This window comes from Corella eumyota, chromosome 1 (assembly GCF_963082875.1).
Source record: "Corella eumyota chromosome 1, kaCorEumy4.1, whole genome shotgun sequence".
In the NCBI taxonomy this organism is placed as follows: domain Eukaryota; kingdom Metazoa; phylum Chordata; class Ascidiacea; order Phlebobranchia; family Corellidae; genus Corella; species Corella eumyota.
This window is the reverse complement of record NC_137490.1, coordinates 13,548,473-13,572,298: the sequence shown is the minus strand read 5'-3', so window position 1 is coordinate 13,572,298 and position 23,826 is coordinate 13,548,473. Positions and strand designations below refer to the sequence as shown.

The 23,826-nt window shown below is 27.6% G+C and overlaps 1 protein-coding gene across 1 annotated transcript; it reads right to left on the bottom strand.

Annotated features, from left to right (window-relative positions):
- Positions 1-2,072: 2,072 nt before the first annotated feature.
- On the bottom strand, positions 2,073-23,825 carry LOC145745542 (uncharacterized). The gene is made up of 30 exons (XM_082563653.1): positions 23,562-23,825; positions 23,198-23,344; positions 22,638-22,782; positions 21,763-21,861; positions 21,008-21,079; positions 20,580-20,693; positions 19,974-20,160; positions 18,884-19,053; positions 18,409-18,576; positions 17,858-18,073; positions 17,265-17,334; positions 16,502-16,578; positions 16,270-16,334; positions 14,709-14,839; positions 13,977-14,090; positions 11,568-11,711; positions 11,245-11,287; positions 10,694-10,833; positions 10,179-10,303; positions 9,799-9,916; positions 8,091-8,225; positions 7,564-7,679; positions 7,138-7,342; positions 5,757-5,942; positions 5,317-5,506; positions 4,662-4,944; positions 4,332-4,501; positions 3,700-3,881; positions 3,559-3,609; positions 2,073-3,449 (listed from the first exon to the last, which is right to left on the bottom strand). Exons 1-30 carry the CDS (start codon positions 23,741-23,743, stop codon positions 2,806-2,808), a joined length of 4,689 nt encoding a protein of 1,562 aa, XP_082419779.1. The 5' UTR covers positions 23,744-23,825; the 3' UTR covers positions 2,073-2,805.
- Between the last annotated feature and the right edge of the window lies 1 nt (position 23,826).

Genomic DNA, 23,826 nt, shown 5'->3' with positions numbered 1-23,826 from the left:
CTGACTTTTATTCACAAGTTCCTGATTTGAGAACTGGCATACAGCTTCTGCTTTAAATTAAAAACATTGTATTGTGGTTTTTGTGTTTTTCTGTTTAAAGTTTTCATAAGTTACTTACCTTCAGATTTTAAACTTTCTTTTCGTGTGTTAGCAACAATGTCGTCTGTGATCTAAATAGAAATTGCTTAGCTTAAAATTAAACTAACTGTCTGAACAAAATGTAGTTGTTCTCAATGATAAGTGATAAGTAATTTACAAAACACATTTGTTAATTAAGAATATTATTTACTCTCTTATTTGAACTGTTTCCCATTTTATACAATTTTCTACACAAACAAAAAAATGATGGTGACAAAATTATGAATACTTGTGTTGCATTTGAAGTTTAACTTAATAAATGCTTTGAATTACTACGTAAATTCCCTTATAACGCATAACAATTCTTACTAGCTTAATGAAAATGGCTTATAATAAAAACTATTCAACCAAGCATGGAATGCCTTGTGGAAAGCAGAAAAATGTGCTTAAGGGGAAACACAACAACCAAACAAGAAACGCGCAAGCATTTCAAGGCGAAAACGCGGCGTTGGAATTGCCGTAAATGGAAAAATTAAATACTAAGCAATTTTTATTCTTATGTAAAACTAAACTATCATCACACGAAGTTGTATCTAATATAAGCATTGTAAAATAGACATAATAGTTGTAAATAGCGCGTTACGCTTTGTATTAACTTTATATTTATTTATCGCAGGCCAGTAAATTTAAGATAATTTCTGATGTAAATTTCTAATACTAACGTTTCTTGATTCCGAATGAAAGTTTTCTTGCCCGCTATCTAGTTCATTTTCCTCAGGTTTTTGTGATATTGAGCGTTTTCTGACTTCGCTTTCATTCTAGTGAAACATTTGTAAAAGTTTAAAAATTACCAATTTATTTTAAAAAATTGAATTTGAAATAAAAATTTTTTAATGCAGAATAAATTAAAAATGCCATTAGAGACTTACAATATTGTTAAAGGGCGCGCTTATATGAGTGACATCTTCGTCCGGAACATCAGTTAGTCTTCCTATGCCAAACATGGATAGAAATCCAGTAATTATTCGAGATATAATAGATCCCATTATTGTATGTATACACTACTTTGGAATTACTTCATAGTTTCTGCAAAAATACAAATCGTTGAACTTAAATAATAAAATGCAAATATAAATTTCATTTCTTACCTTTTCATTTATTTTTCGCATTTGGTTTTCGCAACAACTTGAAAAATTAAATTAACATTTTTTATTCATAATGTTTTGAATTACAACATAATAAATACTGTTTATGTCAAAACAGTGCAATAATAAAAACCTAAATGTGATGCAAACAATGAACAATAAAAATAAAAGCTTGATTATGATTAAAAATAAACAGAAACCTTGTAAAAACACAATCATAATTTTGTGTTACATAAACTAATGCGTTTAATGTTTGCATAAGGATTTTCGAGTATACAAGTTGCTTAAAATAGCTTAAACGCAAGTCGGATGTTTGTTAAAACAATAATTCAAATTTTAAGATTAATTTAACAAAGGGGGATTTGCGCAACGTTTAAATTTACTGACTAGACATCAAAAAACTTAGCTTAGTAAAGATGTAAAAGTTAAAAGTTGACACAAAAATTTTACCCGCTTTTTCCAGAAATTTGCAACTCTTAAATTCCGGTTAAAGTTGTTTTTTGCGCACATAATGGCTTTCTGTAGAAACTAAAAATAGATTCGCATTTAAGAATAAGAAATAGTGTGCATGAAAATGTTTTTAAAATAACTATGCTTTTTTGTATGATTTCGGATACGAAATTTAAATGGCGTGCACAAAGTTAGTACATTAAAAAAAAATTATATTTAAACCACTTAATAATAAACTGATACACTATTCGCTTATATCACATATTATTTTTAATTTAATTAATATTTTCGACATTAAACAACTTGTTTTAAATACGTTTTTATTGTTTGAAATATACTGAACTTTTTTATATATAAACAACAGAGCATAAGTTTATATAGAATAATTTTGTAGGCAAAATAATAGTTTGTAGAAAAAGTTGATAAACAAAAAAAAGAAAACACATTTTCACAAACACTTTAGATTGTAAAGATTGTAAAGCAAAACATCTTATTTAACTAGTTTATTGTACCATAAAAAAAGAAAAAAAAATAACAAATGTAACCTAGTTAAAGAAATAATTTATAAATAATTTATACAAAATAAAAAATACTTTTTTTCACAAGAAAAAAAATATATTTTATAACGTGATTTAAAATGTACTTAACAGAAAAAAAAATTTAAATTTAATTTTTCGAGATTTTTTTTTTGAAAAAAGGGAACTACACAAAAATAATAAGCCATTAAATACAAGATTGATTTAACACGTATAATGGTGTGCCTAAAATAACATTGTAAATGTAACGCTTATATTTGATGTGTAGAAGCGGCGGTTGTAAAAATACTGCATTGAAATTATAGGAGAGCCGGCGATGGTAACAAAAAAATACACGAAAAATGTAAATAAGCGCTTTGTGTTGTACATCAGACAATAACATATTTAAATACAAAGTTATTTTATACTCATAGAAAGAACAATGATTTGGAAGAAGATCAAACGAAGGGGAAGATATGTACATGGGTACGATTTGCACATGTGTACGATATGTACATAAGTACGATATGCACAAAGGGTACGAAATGTACATAGGTGCGATCTACCCAGAGGGTACGAAGTGACTAAGAGTACGACTTGGTAATACAGCCCCTGATTCATTTTAAAAGTGTTTTTAATGACTTTTCAATAGTTTTCCGATGACCAAGTCTAGTTATCCCGAGTTCTGATAAATCGTCCTTTCCTAGCTCGGGCAAATGGCTTCCGTTAATTTCGTTTTCAGCAAACAATTGCGCGTGCATGCCTAACCCAATTGCATTTAACCACTGCGTGACGTCATTACTGGTCCAAGATTTCACCGATTTTCTAGGAATGGAAGGTTTGTTTTCGGCGGCGGTGTTGGACTTAGTTACTTGTGGTTTTTCAGCGACGGGCCCGGGTTGAGATGGCTTCGTGACGTCACGTCTAGCAGGTAAATTATCGTTTTTAAACGGCTTCGAGTTGTTACCGAACTGTACTTTAGTGAGCGACAACGAATTCACAGAATTTTGCACGAAGTTTTTCTTGAAAACGTCCGTGGGCGAGTTCGGCGAATCGTTGTTGGAAGACCTCGAGTTATAAGATAGGGAAACCCCCGCGTCGGACCCATCTTCAGACGACATGGTCGATAGAGTCGACCCCAACGACATCGTTTCCATGTTTGAAGTTATTGAATTCGACCCAGGGTCTTGTGGTTTGGTAAGAAAGTCGTTTGTGGGGTGGTTGTGTGTTCCATTATGAGTGTTTGTAATTGGAGGATTATCTGTGGACAGAATAATTCATGTTAATGTAGAGACAATAGTTATCATTGTCTAATATTTAACCAAATAGAATAGTTAAAAAAAATTGACCTTACATGACTTATAATTTACCTTTAAATTTGACAGGAGGCAAAATTGTAAGATTGCTTATCCCTTTATTTCCTGTAAAAAAAAAAATTTAAAAAAAAAAAATAGAAGAATAAAAAAAGAAATTTTTTTGTTTAAATTTATTATTTTTTAGTTTTTATTTACCAGCGAAGTCATTTGGAGGTGGAAAAGTTTCATCCGTTAACATAGAGTCCGGAGGAGGTGGGAGGAAAAGTTCATCGAAACGTAGGGGAGCAGAGTTTTCGTGGCCACTTGGGGGCGGGGGAAGATGAAAAGATTTTTCATCGGGAGGAGTTGGTGGGGGAGGTGGAAGAGATACTGCGTATCTGAAGAACAAAAAGTTTTAATTTTTGGCAAAAAAGAAAACAGGAAATTCTTAGTACATAAAAATTCTACTCAACAAATTAAAATACTTTATGTTTAAGGCATGTTATTTAAAGTATTTCAATAAATTAAAATTAAATACAATATAATCAGGTTTAAATCTATATTCACTGTTATAACTACTTTAGTATTCAAGTGTAAGCTCAATGAACTATATTTTTGTCCAGTTCTGTATATTAAGTTATATCTATTTGGAAGGTATATTTACTGTAGATACTATGTTAGTAATCTTATATCTACCCAGTTTAAAAAAAATTTTTTTTTTTTTTGGATAGTTTTTACATTATACCATTACATGACCAAAAAAAACAACAACTTAGTATATATCAACATAGTAGTACAAAAAATGCCTTGAAATAAATAACATAATGTTATTCAAACCAGTAACTTACTTTGTGTTATTATTGCTTTTAGGTTCAGTTGAGTTAACTTGAGGTGGAGGTTTGTTTACCGAATTACCTACAGGTTGCTTATTTTCTTGATTTTTTAAACTGGCTCGCTTAGCAGCGAGGGCCATAAGCAGCGCGGAAGACGAATTTTGCTCAACTTTAGTTGTTGGGGTCTTAAAAATAAAGATATTTTAATAAATTGACTTTAAAAAACCTAAGTAAACCCAAGATTAATCTTAACAGCAAACCATTACCACCAAACTGAAGTTTTTTTAAAGAAATTTATTAAATTAAAAAAAAATAATTAGGTTAACAAATTAAAATCAAACTCACATTTTGGCTTTTCTGACTTTGTGTATAATTAGGCGCAGGAGGTTTCGACAACACAACTGGTGGTGTAGGTTGGAAAACGGGCGTGGGTGGGACAACGGGGCTGGGGCAAGATGCAGCATGTGGGACATTATTCACAGGAACACTGTCGTTCGACCCTGATGAATTTAATCGCGTTTGGCGGTGCTGAGCTGCTGCTGCAACCGCGGCGGCGATTCCACTGATCGGCTTCTTAGACAGAACTGGTGGAGGGACCTTCGTGGTGGTGTTATTGGTGGGTTGGCTGCTAAAAATATTAAATTATTAGATAAATCTGATAATGTCAACTAGGTTTATAAATGTCGTGGTATTTAGATTTCGGTAAAGGCGCGGCTAAGTTGCTATGAGTGAAATGTCAGTTTGTAATATTATATGACAATATCACTGAATCAATATTGTTAATAAAGAATTAAGCAAGTTAATTCTTACGTATTTAAGCATCTAAAAAAGTTTTGTCCATGTAAAAAATGCAAGGCTTATTAAAAAAAAAAAGTTTTTAAAAAACAATAACTTAGTTTAAAATATATTTAGTTTATAAATTAGAGAAGGCAGGTAAAACTAAAAATAACTTAAACTTTAAAAAAAGTGTTTTAAAAAAGTAAATGATAACACAACTTACTTGTTAACAAATACATTGTGATGTTGTTGTGGCTGAGACGAATTGACAACAAAATTTTTCTGAACAACTGGTTTAGGTTGTACTATAGGTTGGGTAAGAATTTTTAATTTTTCTTCTTCTTGTGAGTTGTTAGTTAACCTACTACTTCGTCGTTGGGGCGGGGCGGGGGGTGGTTTTCGTGAGTTTCCGACTGAATATTAAAATGAGATAACATTTTATAAATCCGAAAAATTTTAAATATATGGTTTTACTTTTGAAGTTTGATTTTAGATCTACATATCTGTTACAAAACAAGAACCATCATACAAAAAAAGTTAAAAAAACAATTCTACAAAAAATAGTTACAAAAAAAAAACATTTTTATGAAAAATAATTACAAAAACAAAAATAATTCTACAAAAAATTTACAAAACAAGAACAATTTTGCAAAAAATGTTTACCCGAAGATCCAGACGAAGATGTGGAAGTCGAGCGGCTGTGGTTGAATGAGGAAGCTTGAGGGGGTCTATAATCGAATTGGGGGGGTCTGAAGTCCTGGTCGGGTTCAGCAAACAAGTTACTTGCAGAAGTTGCGGAACCGAAAGTTTTCGAATTGTCGTACTCGAGTACCTCGTCCATTGCTATACCTACAAAGTAACAAAAGATTTTAGTTAGATTATGTTATTTTAATACTTGATGACGTAAACTAAAGGTAAGACGACAACTTCCTTAAATTTTATAACAAATTGTTATAAATATTATATTTGAAATCGGTAAATTTACATTATCCTTTTACTTATATTGTACTATTACTATAGCAGCATTTTATCGTTAAAATTGTTTTGAAATAACTAACTCTCACTAAATCAATAATCACAAAGTCGTGCAAATAATTAATTTAACACCAGATATAAGAATGTAACCACGTTTTTCTGATTCAGATTTACGTAGATTTATAAAAATTCATATTATATATTCTCAATAAAAAATACCTAATACCACTTACGTCCATTAAACATAAGAACTGGCGCTTGCTTATCCTTTTTCTTTTTAAACAGCGGCATTTTTATTACCAACCTAAACTGTCTATTCCCAAAAGAGAGTTTATTTTCCAAGCCCACAATAAATTTCAAATAATTTCCTGTACGTATTACACAACTAACATCACGTTTGTGAGATTTTACTAGCAAGCTAATGTAAACATGTTTTGAAAAACCCCGTTTAGTTTAGGCTAAATAGCTTTGACATGTACAAATAATAACAGATTAGAGCAAATATTAGTGGTTGTCTATTGTTACAGTCTGAGCTTTAAAAAACAATAATTAATTTAAGCCATATACTTGTTTATCATTTCTTAATTTAGGTCTTGCAGAGAAAGAGAATGTGATATGACTATGAGTTGATAAAAATTTAATTTTGTTAAATGACCAACGCATTAAGCAAGTCGTGATCAACTTAATTTCAAGTATTGAAATGCAAATTTTTTTTAGTATTATATTCAATAAATCTAGTTGTAAAAAATCCGACTTCACGACTTAAACATAGACTAACATCAGTTACTCCAACCCAGTCTCAAGTTGTCTTTGGCAGTTTGGAATATTATAAATTTATAATTGCCCGATATTTGAGCTGCTAATTAAGTGTTTGCTTTGCAGAAATTCATACCGTTTATAGCGCCTTACTTAAAGGGCGCAACAGCATAAGAGCAGTAGAAATCGAACCAGGGACCTAATGTAGTGAAGCCGAGTGGTCTGATATCAACCATACTTTATTTAAAGCTGTATCAAAAAATAACAAAATCCAAAACACCAATTTCAAATTTATCACGAAACTGAAAACTACCTCGATTTTTTCCATCTTGCCTGACTGGCTTAGGTAATTTCGGGGGAAGCACCTTGATGAGTCTGCGCGACGTAGCCGAAGATAAAGATTGGGAAACTCTGTTGACAGGGGGCGAAGAATTGGCTGGGGTAGATTGCAAACTGTTGTTTGTTTTGTGTTGTTGATTTGCTGCAGCGTTTTCTTGGCACTTTCGTAAAAATATCTCCTACAAAAATAAAAACAATTTTAGCTTGTTGTTAAAATTTTATTATTTGCCGTTTTGTGCGTATTTTTTGTAAAATCACATTGTTTATATGTGCACATTGTTCATGTAGGGGCATTGTTTATTTGTGCATATAGGTTATGTAAAAGCATTGTTGATGTGCTTGCATTGTTTTTACGTGTTAATAACAAAATAAATATACTAATTTAATTCTATTTTATTACCTCAATGTCTTGTGACCTCATTCTTCTGCTGATCGGTCTCCTCCGCAAGGTGGCAGTATTTTTCCCATCTCCTTCCTCACCAGATTCCTCCAATGCTAAAACACTATCAAGTTGACCTTCAAATACAAATTTCGAATATTTTTTTTTGTGTACTATTAAATCTTTCTAAAAATTTTTTTATTAAAAAAACAAAATTTTACTTTTCAAATAAATATAAAAATCATCTACTACCATTTTTATTATTTAAAGACATCCTACTACTTTCTTTTTATATTTAAAGACAACTATTAGCGGTACCTATAAACTATACAGGATCGAATGGATCGAATGGATCGCATGCATTATGCTTATTCTGAATGGGTGAGGGTCGGGGTTAGGGTTTAATTTATGCAATATTTTTTCCATTCTATCCATTCGGTCCATTCGATAACCATTTGATAACCATTTGATCCCTTCGATCCATTTGATCCTGTATAGTTTATAGGTACCCAACTATTAGTTGATTACAATTCGAATATATAATTTACCTATTGCAGATCCTATTGATCCAGATCGAGACATTAACTTTGCACCCATTTGTTTGGAAGATGCAGGAATTTGTCCACTTTCTTGTGACGAAACAGTGGAATGTGACGTCACACTTTTAACGTCATCCGAAGTTTCTGGAAAATGTAAATGTTAATATTTATTTTTGGTAAAATCAAAAAAAATTAACTTTTTTTAGTTGTTAAAAAAATAAAAGAAGTTTTCTAGCTTCTGTTTTTTAATTATTAATTTATTTCTTTTTTAAGTAGATTTTAATTTTTTTACATTTTTGTTCGTCAACCCTAACAATAATTATACACACCAACAATTTTCATAGTTTGAGTAGGCGCACTCTGTTGGAATTTATCTTTCAATAAAGTTGTATTTTTTGTCGGGATTTTGTTCCCCGTTGAATTGGGGTGATAACTATGTCTTCTCATTATAAGTTAAAACTCTTGTTTTTAACATAAACTATTTCTAACTTCCTTAAAATTGTATTAACAAACAGTTCAGTAAAAGCTGTAAATATGCCCAAAAATTACCTTTAAAGTTCCTATGCATGAAAAATAATACTAAATATTCCCTTTTTTCTATTTTATATTTAAAAACATAAACAGATATAGCTCAATATATCTGACAATAACTTTTACATTTGAATGACTTAACTTGAGATAATCAATACAAGTTTAAATTTCAAGTGGATTGTTTTTTTACAAAAAATAACGAATATATATGTATGTGTTCATTTGTTATGTGTTGTTAAAGACCTGGGCTCAGTTTTAAATAGAAATTTTACTAAATTTTCTAAATATTTCTGTATATTTCTATACACATAATAAAATTTAAAGCTTTATAAAAGCTTTATAAATACAAACATCTGGCAATAAAACGTAGTTTATAAACCTCTTTTCATTATTGGCTATCCCTATTACCCATACATAAACACACACTCAGAAAAACATTGCTGTATTTAAGAAACTTTCTGATAATGAAAGCACCGAACTGGCAGTGGGCTATTGAAAACACAAGCTTAAAAACGCGAGGCGGTTCTATTATTCATTTCTCGTTATAAAGAAAGTGATAACAAAAACGATGGATTTTATTATTCCAGGTGAAAGTATTTTGCCAAATTGTATTCACGTGTATGGAAATTGATTAAGTGATCTGTAGCAATCGTACTATAGAGAAAAAAAGAACAACCTATCTTACAAGTACTGGTAATTAATAGCACGGTCCAATTTGAAAGCTAACGAATTATTAAAATCCTTATACTTGAACAAAGTAGAAACAAACTGACAATATCGTAATTTAAATGATAAAACATCTTTCTAACAACTAATATATGATTTAAATATAAGCACAAATCAGGTTTTTCAATAGATCATCTTATCAGTTTACATCTACATGTACACTTCAAGTGCTTTATAGTGTGTTATTAAATTGGCTTATACAAGCAATACTGTATCCTTTTAAAAGTGTGACATTCTAGTTTACTAATGTAAGACTTTAAACTATACAGCTGGTTTATAAAAATATGTTTTAAAAACATAAAAAACAAATGAATATCAAACCATAAACTTTTAGACCGAACTTTTATGTGACATTGTAAAAATAGGCAAAATTCTAAATAATTTTTTTTGTTAAAAAAACAAATTAAAACTCTAACCAATACCCTTCTTTAAATAAAAGCTCTTAAATGTGGGAATTTACCTTTTTCATTTTGCTGAAAGACGACATTCACAACGCGCATGTGCAAGGGATTTCCCGCTAATTTGATGGTATCAACTATTTGTCGATGTCCCACACAACTAACATCAGTTTTATTGACCTACAAATAAATTTAAATTAAATACATAACTAAACGTTATTTAAATATGAAAGAACTAGCATGGTACAATCTTCATCTATCACGTGTTGTTTTACACGTATCTTATACATATACAGCACTTATACATTCCTAAAAATAAAACATTTAAATGCTAATTTTTTAACAATTTTAGTTCCTTACAAAAAAATATTCCTTACAAAAAAAAACATTTTATATTCATTTGAAAATAGCTGTATTAATTTTTTTTTTAAGATTTTTGTACCTGTAATACATAATCTCCTGAACGTAATCCAGCCTGATGAGCATTACTACCAACTTCGACTGACTCAAGATATTGTAAAGCTGGATGACTTGGTGTAGATACGAACGAGTCTATTGGACCATCAGCTAAAAAACATCAAATATTTAATTTGCAAAAAATGCTTCTTTAAGTACGATCATAGTTTTGTCTAGTACGATTATTGTGTTAATGTACAAACTTTAAGTAGATTTTTTTACGTACAATTTTTAATTAGGTTTTTTCGCATCAATAAGAGTAATATAAAGATATACAAAACATTATGTTAATGCGACAGAAAAAAAATTACAGAATCAATTTAATGATGAATATTTTAACTATGTTATGGCATGGTCACCAAATTCAAATAAAACCCTGTGTGCACATATAGGTAGTATTTCTGATAGTTACCATGTTAATAATTGTGTTTCGTTCTGTATGTTCGTATCTAAACGACACCTTACAATCCTATTGAAGAACCCTAGCAAAAGTTTACTTACATTTTGCCCCGCGAAGTATGAAACCATATCCATCATTTCCTCTACTTAAAGTAACATCACGGTAACGGTGGAGTACAGATTTATCTGAGGTTGGTACAAGGTCATTTTTCATGTTTAAATCGTTCTCAAAATCTTGATGTCTAGAAAAAAAGAAAAGTTTAAAAATATTTTACAACAACATTATGCGGTTTAATTTGAGGTATTTTTTTTATTGTTTTCAATTTCTTATATAACATATATGTATGTTTGTTTTTTACGCAGACATTTTTATAATTTAATTAGGGTTTAATAAAGGTAACACGTACACTAATCAAGTGATAGCATTTCTGTTTTTATAAGGTAATATAATAATCTATTACATTTCACTACATCTCAGTTGAATTGTATTTTGTTAACCTTTTTGCCATCACAAAGTAATAAATTTCCTTTTTTTGTTAAAATAGATATCTCAGTATTGAAAGATTTATAAAAAAAATCGGTTAGTGTAAGTGTTCTATTTTTTTATTTTAAAATTAAGAAATAGTTTTCTTAGTGTTAACGTCTTAACTTACAAATTCGTTTTTTCGTTTAAACTTTCATTTGATCCATACCGTTCTAAAAATAAAAATAAATTAAATGATTTTAAAAATAATAAAATCGATTCAACCATATGGTAATAAAAAATATAAAAATATTAATTCAAAAAAGGCATAAGCATAATACTTAAAAAAAATTAATAAAAAACTAAGTAACAAAAGTGTTATAGAAATTATATAAGCTTGAATAAAAAATATATATCATTATAGATAACTCAAAATTTTAAACACCCAAAAATGTAATAATCACTAAACCCAAAAATTTTCATAAAATAAACAACATAATAAACAAAACCAACCACTAATTTCAAGTGCAGGTCTTGGTTTTCGTAACTTCACAGCTTGAATATAATCCTTCGGCACTAAACCGGATTGTTCGTTAACTATTGCTCTTACGTATCCCTCGGGCAGCAATTGATCGTCGAATTTTCGCTCGGTTATAACTGCGGTAAATCACTCGTAAATATCACTTAAGTTAAAATCTATAACGCATAGTGTAAAGTGGATTGTTAAACATATATAGCCAATACACACAAGGATAAAAAATTTTAAGTATAAGCTATATGATACAAAAAAACAGGTAATTAAAAAATTTAAAAAATTCAAATTCAAATATCCAACCACATATTATAAAGCAATCCCGCAATATATATTATATAAACTTGAATATGCGTGCTTTCGTATTGAACATTACAGTAAATAGTACAATACACAAATCTAAAAATTAATATTTTTTTTAAATGAATAGCAACGAATGCCAGAGAATGTAAATAAAAATAAAATTCTATGATTAAATTTCAGTGGACGATGTGGTCTTATATTTATGTTTATATAACCAGATTTGATACACATTTATTGTACGTTACTATATTTTTAATGTTACCAACCTAATAAAAACAAATACCATATAATTAACTAATTAATAAAGTAACAACGTATAATTAAAGTTTTAAATTATCAGATGTCAGTCTAAATAAACGATTTATAAACTTCTTAAGTTATTTTTTGATTTTACTATCTTATCTAAATTCACTTTCGGTTTTGTAATTAATTTTCTGTTTAAAATAAAAATAAAAAACCTTCCAAAAATAAAAAAAAAACGTTTTGTATAAATTTGCTAAAAGCAAAGTTATTCAAAAAAAAAACTACTTTCTAACCCTCTAATAACATAGGCCAACTTAAAAGGAGCTTTTTTAAGCTATTGTATATTCGCTTTTCCTATTTAACTCTAGTTAAAACAATCAAACATATTGCCTGCCTCCTTTTAACCTCACCTTTTTGAACCAAGTTTGAACAAATACAAAGATGTAAATATTACGCCCGAAGCGAAATGAAATTAACATGATATAATGTAATATAAATTGTGTGACTCATAGTTTAGTTCTAATCTTTGTTCAGTGATCGCCCATTAAAAAAACAAAACATATCAGCAATAAGTTATCAAGACAAAAAAACGTACCGAAATAAATAACTTATTAATAAAGTTTTATTTAAAAAAGCCGACCTATTTTCATAGAAACGTGGTAGGGTTAAATGAAGAAAACGTGAGCATGTTACTACTAAGTGTGTCCGCTAATTTTACACATAAAACACTCGTTAAGTACGCACGAAATAGCAAGAATTTTTTTAAAGCAATTTTAACATAGCTAATAACGAAAAATGAACAAGCTTATTCCAGAACCATGCTAAGAAATCTAACTAACTGTTTCAGAGTCTTAAAAAAACAATGATCTTAAATTTTTAATGCTTTTAACAACGTTACACTTATATAATACTCAACAAAGAAAATGATTTTCTTGTGATTTGGCCTAGGTTGTTATATTCTTACCTTCGTTTATTATTCAAATTTTCCTATTGTCCAACTCATCTTAAAGTTTTACTACGTGTAAGTGGAATGCCATTCTTACGTTAGTTTTGGACCATAGCGGCTGTCACTATCTTTATTTATTGAACCTTTCTACGTAAGCAAACGCTTAAAGAATTTTAGCGTATCTGCTTTATTATTTGCACAGCAAGGTTTAACGTTTTTATTGTGCTTCAACAATACCCTGTTTATAACTTCTATATTTTTATTTATTATTTTAATGATAAGATGTTAATTCACAACACCCTGAAGGCCTTTGAAAACTAAAGAAAATCTTACTGCATATTAGGATATAACTGTTCCTAAATTTGTCTTTATTTAAAGGTTAGACTCAATCAAAAGCACTGCCGAGCTAAAAACAACATTTCACTTAAACAAATCAAATAAAAATCTTTTCAATACATATTAAATGTCAACATGACCAAATTTTTTTTCTGTCGAACTATTTTTACATTCACAGACATTACGTCAAGCTTTCTAAACATTTCCCCATGTAAAATCCCGCCCTTTAAACATACTTGAAACCACGTGGTTCGGATGAAAAGAAAACAGCTATAAACTAAACACACTTGAACATAAAAAATCATAACCCTTTACTATAGCAACCTTCAAGTACAATAACACAACAAATTATTTGATTTTTAAATTCCGTTTTCCATACTATTTTATCTAAAATAATGCTGTATATTAAATAAGTGTTAAAAAAAACATTTTTAAATAACAGTCATAAAAACTATTTAAAGTATCACAAAAAATTATAAACCTATTGGCTTTGGCTAAGTTTTAGTAGGTATAGAATAAGTTAGGAATTAGCGCAAAATAATCAATTGTAATTAAATAATACCTGTCACTCTGTCGCCCATAACCAAATCTATTTCTTGCTCTGATTGTGCTTGGTAGTCTTGACAGGCAATAAACACAAATTCGGCAGACAGATTCGTTTTTGATTTTTGTGATTCTGAAATGTTAAATGTAAATTATAACGGTGACCTTTAAAGCGTCTGTTTGTATAATGTTAAATAAAAATAGTAAAGCACGATAGTTTAATCAGAACATTTCAAATCATTTATTTAATAAATCAAGACCTTTTTTTTAATTTTTAATGAATAACTTTATTTTAATATTGAAAAAAAAATTTAAACTAATATTTTTTCCATTTTTTTAAGTAAAAAGTTTTAGGTTAAAGTTATAGGTCCCTTAGACACACTTATATTGTTAAATAATTTACATCCTTTTACTTGTATTTATAAACAAGTTTAAATCCGGTTTTGTATTTAAACCTCTTCACTTTAAAGTAATTACAGTAAGTAATTTAAGCCACGCAAGTTTAGTAAATTTTCGTTTTACAAAAAAAAATTGTTAAATATTATTTTTATACTAAAATGAAATGAATTTTTAAACTGAAATTCAAGAGGTTAGCAATTTTAATTCGAGTCTTAAAAAAATCTCAATTTTAGACAAAAAATTAATTTAGAAAGCAAACATTTTTTTTACTTCTTTAAATTGAAATTAAAAATTTAGGTTGCCAAACTTTATATGTTTAAAGCAATACAACAGTGTTTAAAAGTTCTTATACCATTTTGCGTGTAAGTCACATTTACTGGCGGATTCTTTTCAGGCAAAGCACGAACCGCTTGGAGCGTAACTGATCTGGTTGTGACACTGTTTTTGGGCAAAGTACCACCAGGAGGTAGATAACTGTCATATCTAAACAAAATAAATATTAAAAAATACTTTTTATATTTTTTCAAGTTACGTTTTTTTAGATTATGTTGCTTACATTTCCTTACTACATAGCTAAAACGTATTTGGAAATTCTCTACCATTTAAGATAGAACTAAGGAATTTAATATTACCTTGTATACACCATTACTCAAATACAATTTAGATGAAAAGGAAAATAAACTTTCAAAAAAAAAATTCTGACGTCACATATAAATATGTTTTACAAAATCAAGAACACACGTAAGGTTAAAGGAGAAAGTTGACAGCGGAATGACGTAAACAGTAGGTGATGGTATGAGATAAGAAATGGATTAATTTGTCTAATCGCATTTACTTCGTCTGGCATTTAAGACTGTTTTGTTAAAGATCTTAACACCTTTGGTTATGAATAACAGAGATTGACATAAAGCCTTAAATGGCAACAAAGTTAAGGTTTTAAAAAGACACATTTGATAAACAACTTTCCGGTCAATAAATAAAAATCTTAGGAGCTATGTCAAAATTACAAATAAGCTAGGCCAATAATATGCGAAAATATTTAAAAAATTGAGAAGGCCAATGTGGAAATATTATTTTTGCAGAAAATACAACATTTTTATCCCCTTCCCCTACAAGACCTTTTAAGCAAGTACCCCCCAAGCAAATCTCAATGACAAAAATGTTCTACAAATATATAATTACCAAACGCTTCCAGAAAAAAAGAATATTGTTGCTATTTTATGTAAGAGAAGTATATGAGGCCAATTGACAATCGGTTGTATGTATAAGGATTTTTTTCCTTAACCCAAACTAAGTAGGTCACAACTCTACCCAGCAAGTGATTTTACCAAAGCACTTTAAAATAGGATTGTAACATTTAATCAATCTTCCTAATGACGTAACTCATATTTACTTTGGTCAGGCCAGAAAAATGTTACAAGTGTTATACAAACATTAAGTGTTTGTATAAACCAATATTAATTAAAGTTAAAACATTTTGTCGGTAGTTAAATTTAACTTAACTTTTGAGGTCGAGAAATTCTAATATTGATTTTCTGTGATGAATCTTGTTAAGAACTTAGTTTTACTTTGCCAAAAGTATATATTAAGTGAAATAAAATGTTGATTTAACCATTAAGGGTGTATTAAAGAATATTTACAAACTTTAACAGCCAAGCTTTTTTAGATAAGCAATTAAAAAATTAAAAAACCTTTTATAATTAAAAAAATTTGTTCTATTCAAATACCAAAAATTTGTGAAAATAATATGTGAAATCTAACAGCATGAGAAAAAATCATGTTGAAGATATAATAGCATGCGAAAAAATCATGTTGAATAAGAGAAATCTTTGTTTAAAAATGCATAAAATAAATATAGTAAAAAACAAGTTTAGACATTAATGATAGAAAAATTATAAAATTACTATGCTAACCTGTTTGGTTTTTCTTTTTTCCCTCTTGAAAAAGAAGTTCCAATCATTGATCTTGGTTGATCAAACTACAAAAAAATATATGTTATGAATAATATTCACATTTATTAAAGTATGCTTAAAATAAATAAAAACCATATTAAACGCTCAACAACCAAGTTACGCAAAAAAGATAAAATAGAATAGTTTTTACAACTTAAAGTATATAAATGTAATATACATTTTTACGACATACTTTTGCTAGTGATGTTGCTGTAACGGTATGTCGACGAAATTGTGCTGGTTCTTCTTCCGGATCTGTTGTTTCTGTTCCTATGTTAAACAAATACAACTATTAGTAATACTAAGCCTACTAGTAGGTTATTATGTTGTGTTTTACATACAAAATTATGTTAATGACAAATAAATGTTGTAAATTCTTTAATTTCAACATTTTTTTTAGATATTCATTTTATTTTAAAACTTATTGTTGTTTTTGTCAATGTCAAATATAGATATATCGAAACAAAAAAAAAGATAATTGTGATTAAATAAAGCTATATTCATGATTTTTTTGAAATAAGCAAAAAATTATATACTACCAAACTAAAAATCAGTATAAACTTTTAAAAGTTTCTTTAGCAACACTAAATTAACAAATTAGATTCGTTAAAAATTTTTAAAAAAAACAATAAACTTTAATATTGTTTATAATAAAGGTTAAACTGATTCTTGGTATGATATTCATAAAAGGTCAAGAGAAATAAATAATAAATCATAGATTTGTTTGATAGTTGGGTAGTTTAGTGATTTAATCGTAAAAGTCAAAACACATAAACCGGTATTGTAATAAATATACTAAGTGTTGTGTAACATTTAATGCCACAGGCAAAATATTACAAGTAACCTTAGTTGAGGTTGTGTTCTCAATATATCCTTGTTTAAGTACAACTTATTATCAGTTGAAATGTAACCTTGGATAGATATTCATGTTAAACAAATAACTTAAACATTCTTACCTGATACTGTGTTGGTTTGATAATTCTTGATGTAATTCGCGAGTTGCATATTTCCAGCTACTATTGCTACCTAAATTATTTAAATAAAAAATTAAAATTTTTAAGTCAAAATTTAGAAAAAAATATAAACTTTTATAGCTTAACGAAAAATTTTTAACTAAAAAAAAATAAAAATTGTTTTTTTTTTTTATCATAACTGTTTTATTCTTTATGTAATTTGGACACCCCTAATATATAAAAGATATTTTTCTTAAATAAAATTTTAAATATTTGCTTTTTTTCTTTAGTAATTAGATTGGTAGTAAATTCTTGACACCATAAAAACTGTATATATCAGTATTAACTTTAACATGTTTAAAAAGGTTATAAACTTAAGCAAATGTCAAGTAAATACTTAGAAAAGCTATTTGCACATTTTTGTTTTCACCTACGTATTTTTACTGTGCTATTAGCATATATGTGCCAAACACCTAAACATAGTGACGCAAAGTATTTAAAATAATATATTCAAAATTATGAAGCATAAAATAACATAAATAGCAAGTTATAAACAAAATTACCTATAAAAAATTTTAATTAAATCAAATAGTTACATGAAAAATGTCTTGATTCGCGAAATTTCTTATGGTCTTGTCTGCTCCCTGTTTTAAAAGTAAAGCCAAACATGCTTCTTGATTGTACAGCGCACAAACATGTAACGCTGTGTTTCCCGTGGCATTCTTTGCATCCAGAATCGACTTGGCATCTCTATTTGATCGAATTAAATCACAAAGTATTTGTAGAAGGGAAAGTTTTCCGTTTTTGCACACCTGTAACGATAATAAAATTACATAATAAAAAGATACTACATGCTTATAAATCGTGTAATAAAACCTAAGGGACCCAGTTAAATAATTTAACCTTAAATAAGTATGAGTAATAATATATTTTTATTACTCAGTCTAAATACTTGGACTCAGATTTGATTGGCAAAAAAATAATATTATTTTTTTAAAGGTATATATATCTTAACCCCAAATTACAAAAAAACATCAGTCTTGGATTTATTATTAACTACAGCAGCAAATACTGTAACCCCAACATTTAAAAACATTAGTACATTCAATTTCTTAAATTTTTAACAAAAAAATAATTTTTAATTTACCTGATGTAATACTGTCCATCCCTGAGCATCCACACAGTTAACTTTAGCTCCATTTTGTATTAAAACATTTAAACATTCTACACTTGAGTCAAAGTAACCACAGTGATATAACGGACTTAGATCTTTGTCGTCTAAAACATCGGGTGAAGCACCAAGATCCAACATTGTCTAAAATTAAATCGAACATAAGAGGGTTAAGTACAGAATTTTAAATAAATTTCTATCTTAACATAGCAGGTATAAACTATCTTAGAATAAACTTAGCAGGACATAGTATACTATCTTAACATAGCAGAACAATTTTAAACATAGGATTTAATATTTAAAAATTTTTGCAAGCACAACGGCAAGGACTAGACAGTCTAAAAACTTGAAATAGGATTAAAGTATTAATGCTATTTTAAAATTAAACTTGTGTATTTCTGCCATGGCCAATAATAAATAGATTAAAAATTAAATAACAAAAAAATATTACTTTTAAGGCTACGCTGTTTCCAGTTCTGGCCGCCACGTGGACTGGAGTTAACCCTTTCTTGTTGCGGAAATCCAAGTGAGCACCCCCACCAACAAGTGCCATAATTACCGGCGAACATTTTCGATCTATTATTTTTTCTTTACTTGCAGCAGCAGTAGTGAGTGGGGTTTCTAAAAAAAAAATAAATAAAAATAAATTTGTATCCAAATAAATAGGCCTATATATCTTTACATAACATTGCACAATTTTTAAAATATAATCAGCGTTAGTTATTTAGGTTGGGTTAAAAATTAATTAAGCAAACTAAAAAATTCCTTTTTTAATTTTTCATACAGGAAATAGCAACGTTGAATGATTTACAAAATTTTAAATAACTAACACAAAAAAGTATAAAAACCAAAAAAACATACAAAACATATTAAAAATTGTTGAAAGTCTGTTGTGTTTAAAGAGAAAATTAAAATATTTTTACAAAAAATAAAAGTAAAACCTAATTTGCTGACAGTTTTATTATTTTTTTTGATATTACACCCATTTATAATATATATAGTTAAAAACATATAAAAAACATTTAAAGGTTTATTATTAGTAGCGATATGAGTATCAAAATGGTATTTAAGAAAAAAAAATTAACCCCAGATGACAATTTTTTCGACTTTAATATTAATTGGACAAAATTTATGTTGTAATTGGACTGTATCTATACATTTTGCTCACAATTACGTAATTATTCTTTTATAACGTGACTAAGATACGTAAACCAACAGCATAATTACCTAAGCCCTTATTATGCCAATTCTATAATCCAAATAGGATTACATGAAAATTACCTCAACCTCAATAGTAAATAGCCCAAACTCTGTACCACAACAAACCTCACAAATTTTTTAACAAATCAAAAATAATTGTAACTATTAAATTATATATATTAAAAATCGTGTTTTTTTAGTTATTTTAAATAGGCCTATAGCAAATATTTAGGCCATTTTATTAGTAATATAATTATATAATGCCATTACCCAGTACAGCTATAGTGACAGTGTTAAAAAGAATTCAAATCAAAAATTAATATAAATAAGGTCTAACTTACCTTCTGTTAAAATGTGAAAGTTAGGATCAACCCCTTTTCTGATTAAAGAGTAGATTTTATCTGTATTTCTCTGAATAACGTAAGTGAGTAACTCTCTTTGTTTGGAAGAACTTTGCATTTTAATCATTTGGCGAGTTTCTTTGGCACTTTTTGTAACTTGATGATAGATTTTTCGTTTGTAAAGGAGCTGAATAAAAGGTGTTGACATTACAAAAAAAATGGCTTTTTAGTAATTGTGTTGTAAATAAATTTAACTTGAAAAGCTAAGGTAAAAAAGTCGCATTTATAGTTTTTTTTATATTAAGAACTACAAAATTGTTTAATACAAAGTTCTATAAAACATTTAAAGGTTTTTTGTATTTTTTTGATAATATTAATTTGTTACAAAATAATTTTTGTTACTTTGTTAATGAAATAATTTTAAACATACAATTTTTACTGCTTAAAATATAACAAAAATTAAACCTTAATACTATATTTAATACAAAAATTTTACATATAATTTTATCTATAACACAATTACATGTTAATTGTTAAAATTATAATACCATTTTATTATTCATATAAGTCAAAAATAAAAAAAAATTATTAAATAAAAAATATTACCTCATAATTTACCACTGATCCACCAGCAACGTATTCTGACAACGGTTTATGATCCAACAAAAATCGACCAAGTTTTTTACAATAAAATCCATAGTTGAGTGGATCTGCCAGTTTCTGTAAAAAAAATACAAATTAACAATTAAATATAGAAAAACAGAACGGAAAAAACTGTGAATTTAAATTAAAAAATTGGAAACAAATTACTTAAAAATGGTATAACTAAAACTAGTGTAAAATCTTGATCTATAAATTGATTCTGTGTAAATAAAAATTGCAAAGAAAAACAAAAACATTTTTTAACTTACTTTAAATAAAAAACAGGGGATTATTTAAAATTCAATTGATTAATATATTAAAATTATGTTTATTAATATAGCAAATTTTTCCATATTAAAAATCAATAACACCTGTACAAGCAAATAACCTACCAAAGCTAGTGTTTGAATAACTCTCAGTTTAACGGTCCAAGCAGTTTCATTTGCATCCACTTGAAAGCATTTCTGTTTAAAAAACAAATCTTTTATTTACTATGTGCGATAATAAAAGTTGTAAAATGGCAACTATGTGGCATAAATTTTAAGAAGTCTTGCGCTAAAAAATAAAATTTTAAAATTAAGCTAAATACCAATGAATGATTAACTAACATGTATATATAAATATAAATAATATTTTAGCAACAAATAATTTGTTTTTTACAAAAGCACACTAAATTATAGTAAAACTGATATTTTTATTTTATTAGTAGTATTTTATATTGTACACTTAAAACTTTTATGGGTTAATTTATAGTAGCTATCATTACCCTGTGTGCTCTCAATGGAGAATTTATTAAAAAATGTCTACAATGTGTAAATTATGTGCTAACCAAACAATCTTTCTGTAAAATAAACAATCACTATTTACTATAAAGGTGTAATGTGTATCACCTATAAATTAGTTGACTATTTTTATTAAATTGTTTAGCTAATTTAAAATGGTATTGTAATACTTTGTTACAAATGATTACTATTAAAGTAGTTATTTGTATTTCATGTTGCAATACATTATATAAATAGCCAGATTTGGAATTCTGATAGCCTAACTAGAAATGAAAGTGTACATAGTAAATAAAAAACAAATTTTAATACACCAAATAAAAAAACATTTTATTACTTAATAATATAGCATAATATTTATTTTTTACCGTTATTTTTTGATCAGGAACCGATACTTTTAGTATAACAGAATCAATAGATCGTTCTTTGTTGTCGGAAATTTCTTCAGAAAATTTTTCTTTCTTGTTCTTGAAATAAAAATTAATTGTTTTTATTGCGACAAAACACAAATAAACAAAACAAAGTTAAAGTTTAAATTTTATTAAAAAAATAAATATGTTAATAAAACAATCTATAAAACAGTGGTTATATGCTTGCAATAAACTAACATTTAAAAAAAAAAAATAACGTTCAATTGCATAATTCCATTTTTTTTCAAGGTCATTTTTACACAAAACCACAAAATTCTTGAAAGTAAATGCCCCTTTACAAAACATGGTTAAAATCCAAACCAACCATTAAATGTAATACACCTATTTTTAGCTAGCCTTCAGTACAATACCTAAATTTTTGTTGCTTTAGAATATGTAATCATGTTTAAACCCCAAATAAATTCCATTGTCGTTACAGTTGTATATCCTTTTGTGTGTATAAGTATAGTGAAAGGCTATATTATCTGTGGTTAAATTGTGGTATTTTACGCAACCTACTATGTATACTTTGTTGTATGTAACACATTTTGTTTCGTCAAATATTTTTATATAAGTACAATTTGCAAAAACACAAGCAAGTTCTACATCAAAATTTAATAATTTTTTTTTAACAAAGTATTTATATACACCACATTATTATTTTACATTTTTGAATTAAATCATTGTTTAAAAAAAAACATAACAACTGTAGTAACAACAGTACATATATTGTATCTAATTTAGTTTAGCTTAAGACAATACAATTTGAAAACTGAACAAAAAAATTGACCTACTCAAACTAATTAAGGTTACAATAATTTAATTTTGTTTACCTCCAATTGTGATTTGTCCGTATTGTTATTGGATACTTCAGAATTAACTGAAGTATCTGATGTGTTTATTTGTCTTGCAGTTACATTCACTTCATCATCACTAGATTCCATATCACTATTATCTGAATCATCTTTTGTATTAAACCTAAAAAACAAAAAATTTAAAAAAAATTCTAAATACAAAGTAAGAAAAAAAATGAATCGATTTTTTGAAAACCAAGCAAATTCTAAGCTTTATTTTCTATTTAACGAGCCTAAAAAATCAAAACAAGAATTTTAATAATTCATAATGCATATATTTAAGTAATGAAGAGAGTGAAATGACAAGATAATATTAACTAAAATGGTTGTATATTCCATACTATCTATGTACATTAACATTAGCCATATATTTAACATGTTTATTACAATATAAAGCGTATATTTAAATGAACTTAAGCTTTCTATTTGTACCCATAAAAGAATAGCCTATATATAAAATATAGCAGGTATATAAAGATGGACGAATCCATAATCAAAAATAATATATTCTTTAATTAAAATTGATATCAATGACGTACTTTTTTTGGTGAAGTCGTCTCAGTTGCAAAAAAGTTCTGTAATCAGGAGATTCTGGAACCTTATTATAAGTGTTATGTTGATCCAGTGAAAAGTTGTTGTTTGCACTTGTGTTAGTATGCAGATTTTCTTGCACAGATTGCTCAGAACTAAGAAAATAAAATCATATAACAACCTCAATTTACTAAACTTAAGTTTTTTATAGATTACTATGAAAATCACCAACAAAAACAGTTAATTTTATTATATTTATTAAAACAATTTACTTTTAAAAATAATTTCTTAGTATTAAATTGCTTTTAAAATTAAGTTAGCCTTTAAAACACAACAAATTTACAATTTATTACAATTTTTCATAAAACTTACCTATTTTGAGTCTTTTTATTTAATTCAACCATTGAGGAATTAGGTACAGAATTCAACGGTTCAGTTTTGTTTCCGAAATTTATTATTTGGTTGGAGTTGGGAGGGAATCCAGGTTGCTTATTAAGGTTGGCATCGAGATTATGGTTTCGTTTAATAGAATTTAAGCCAACAAAACTTGACATAATTCTTTGTTATAGTCATTAGTTAATAAGTATACACAGCCATTAAACCATATTAAATTAAATATTAGCAGATTAGCAGATAA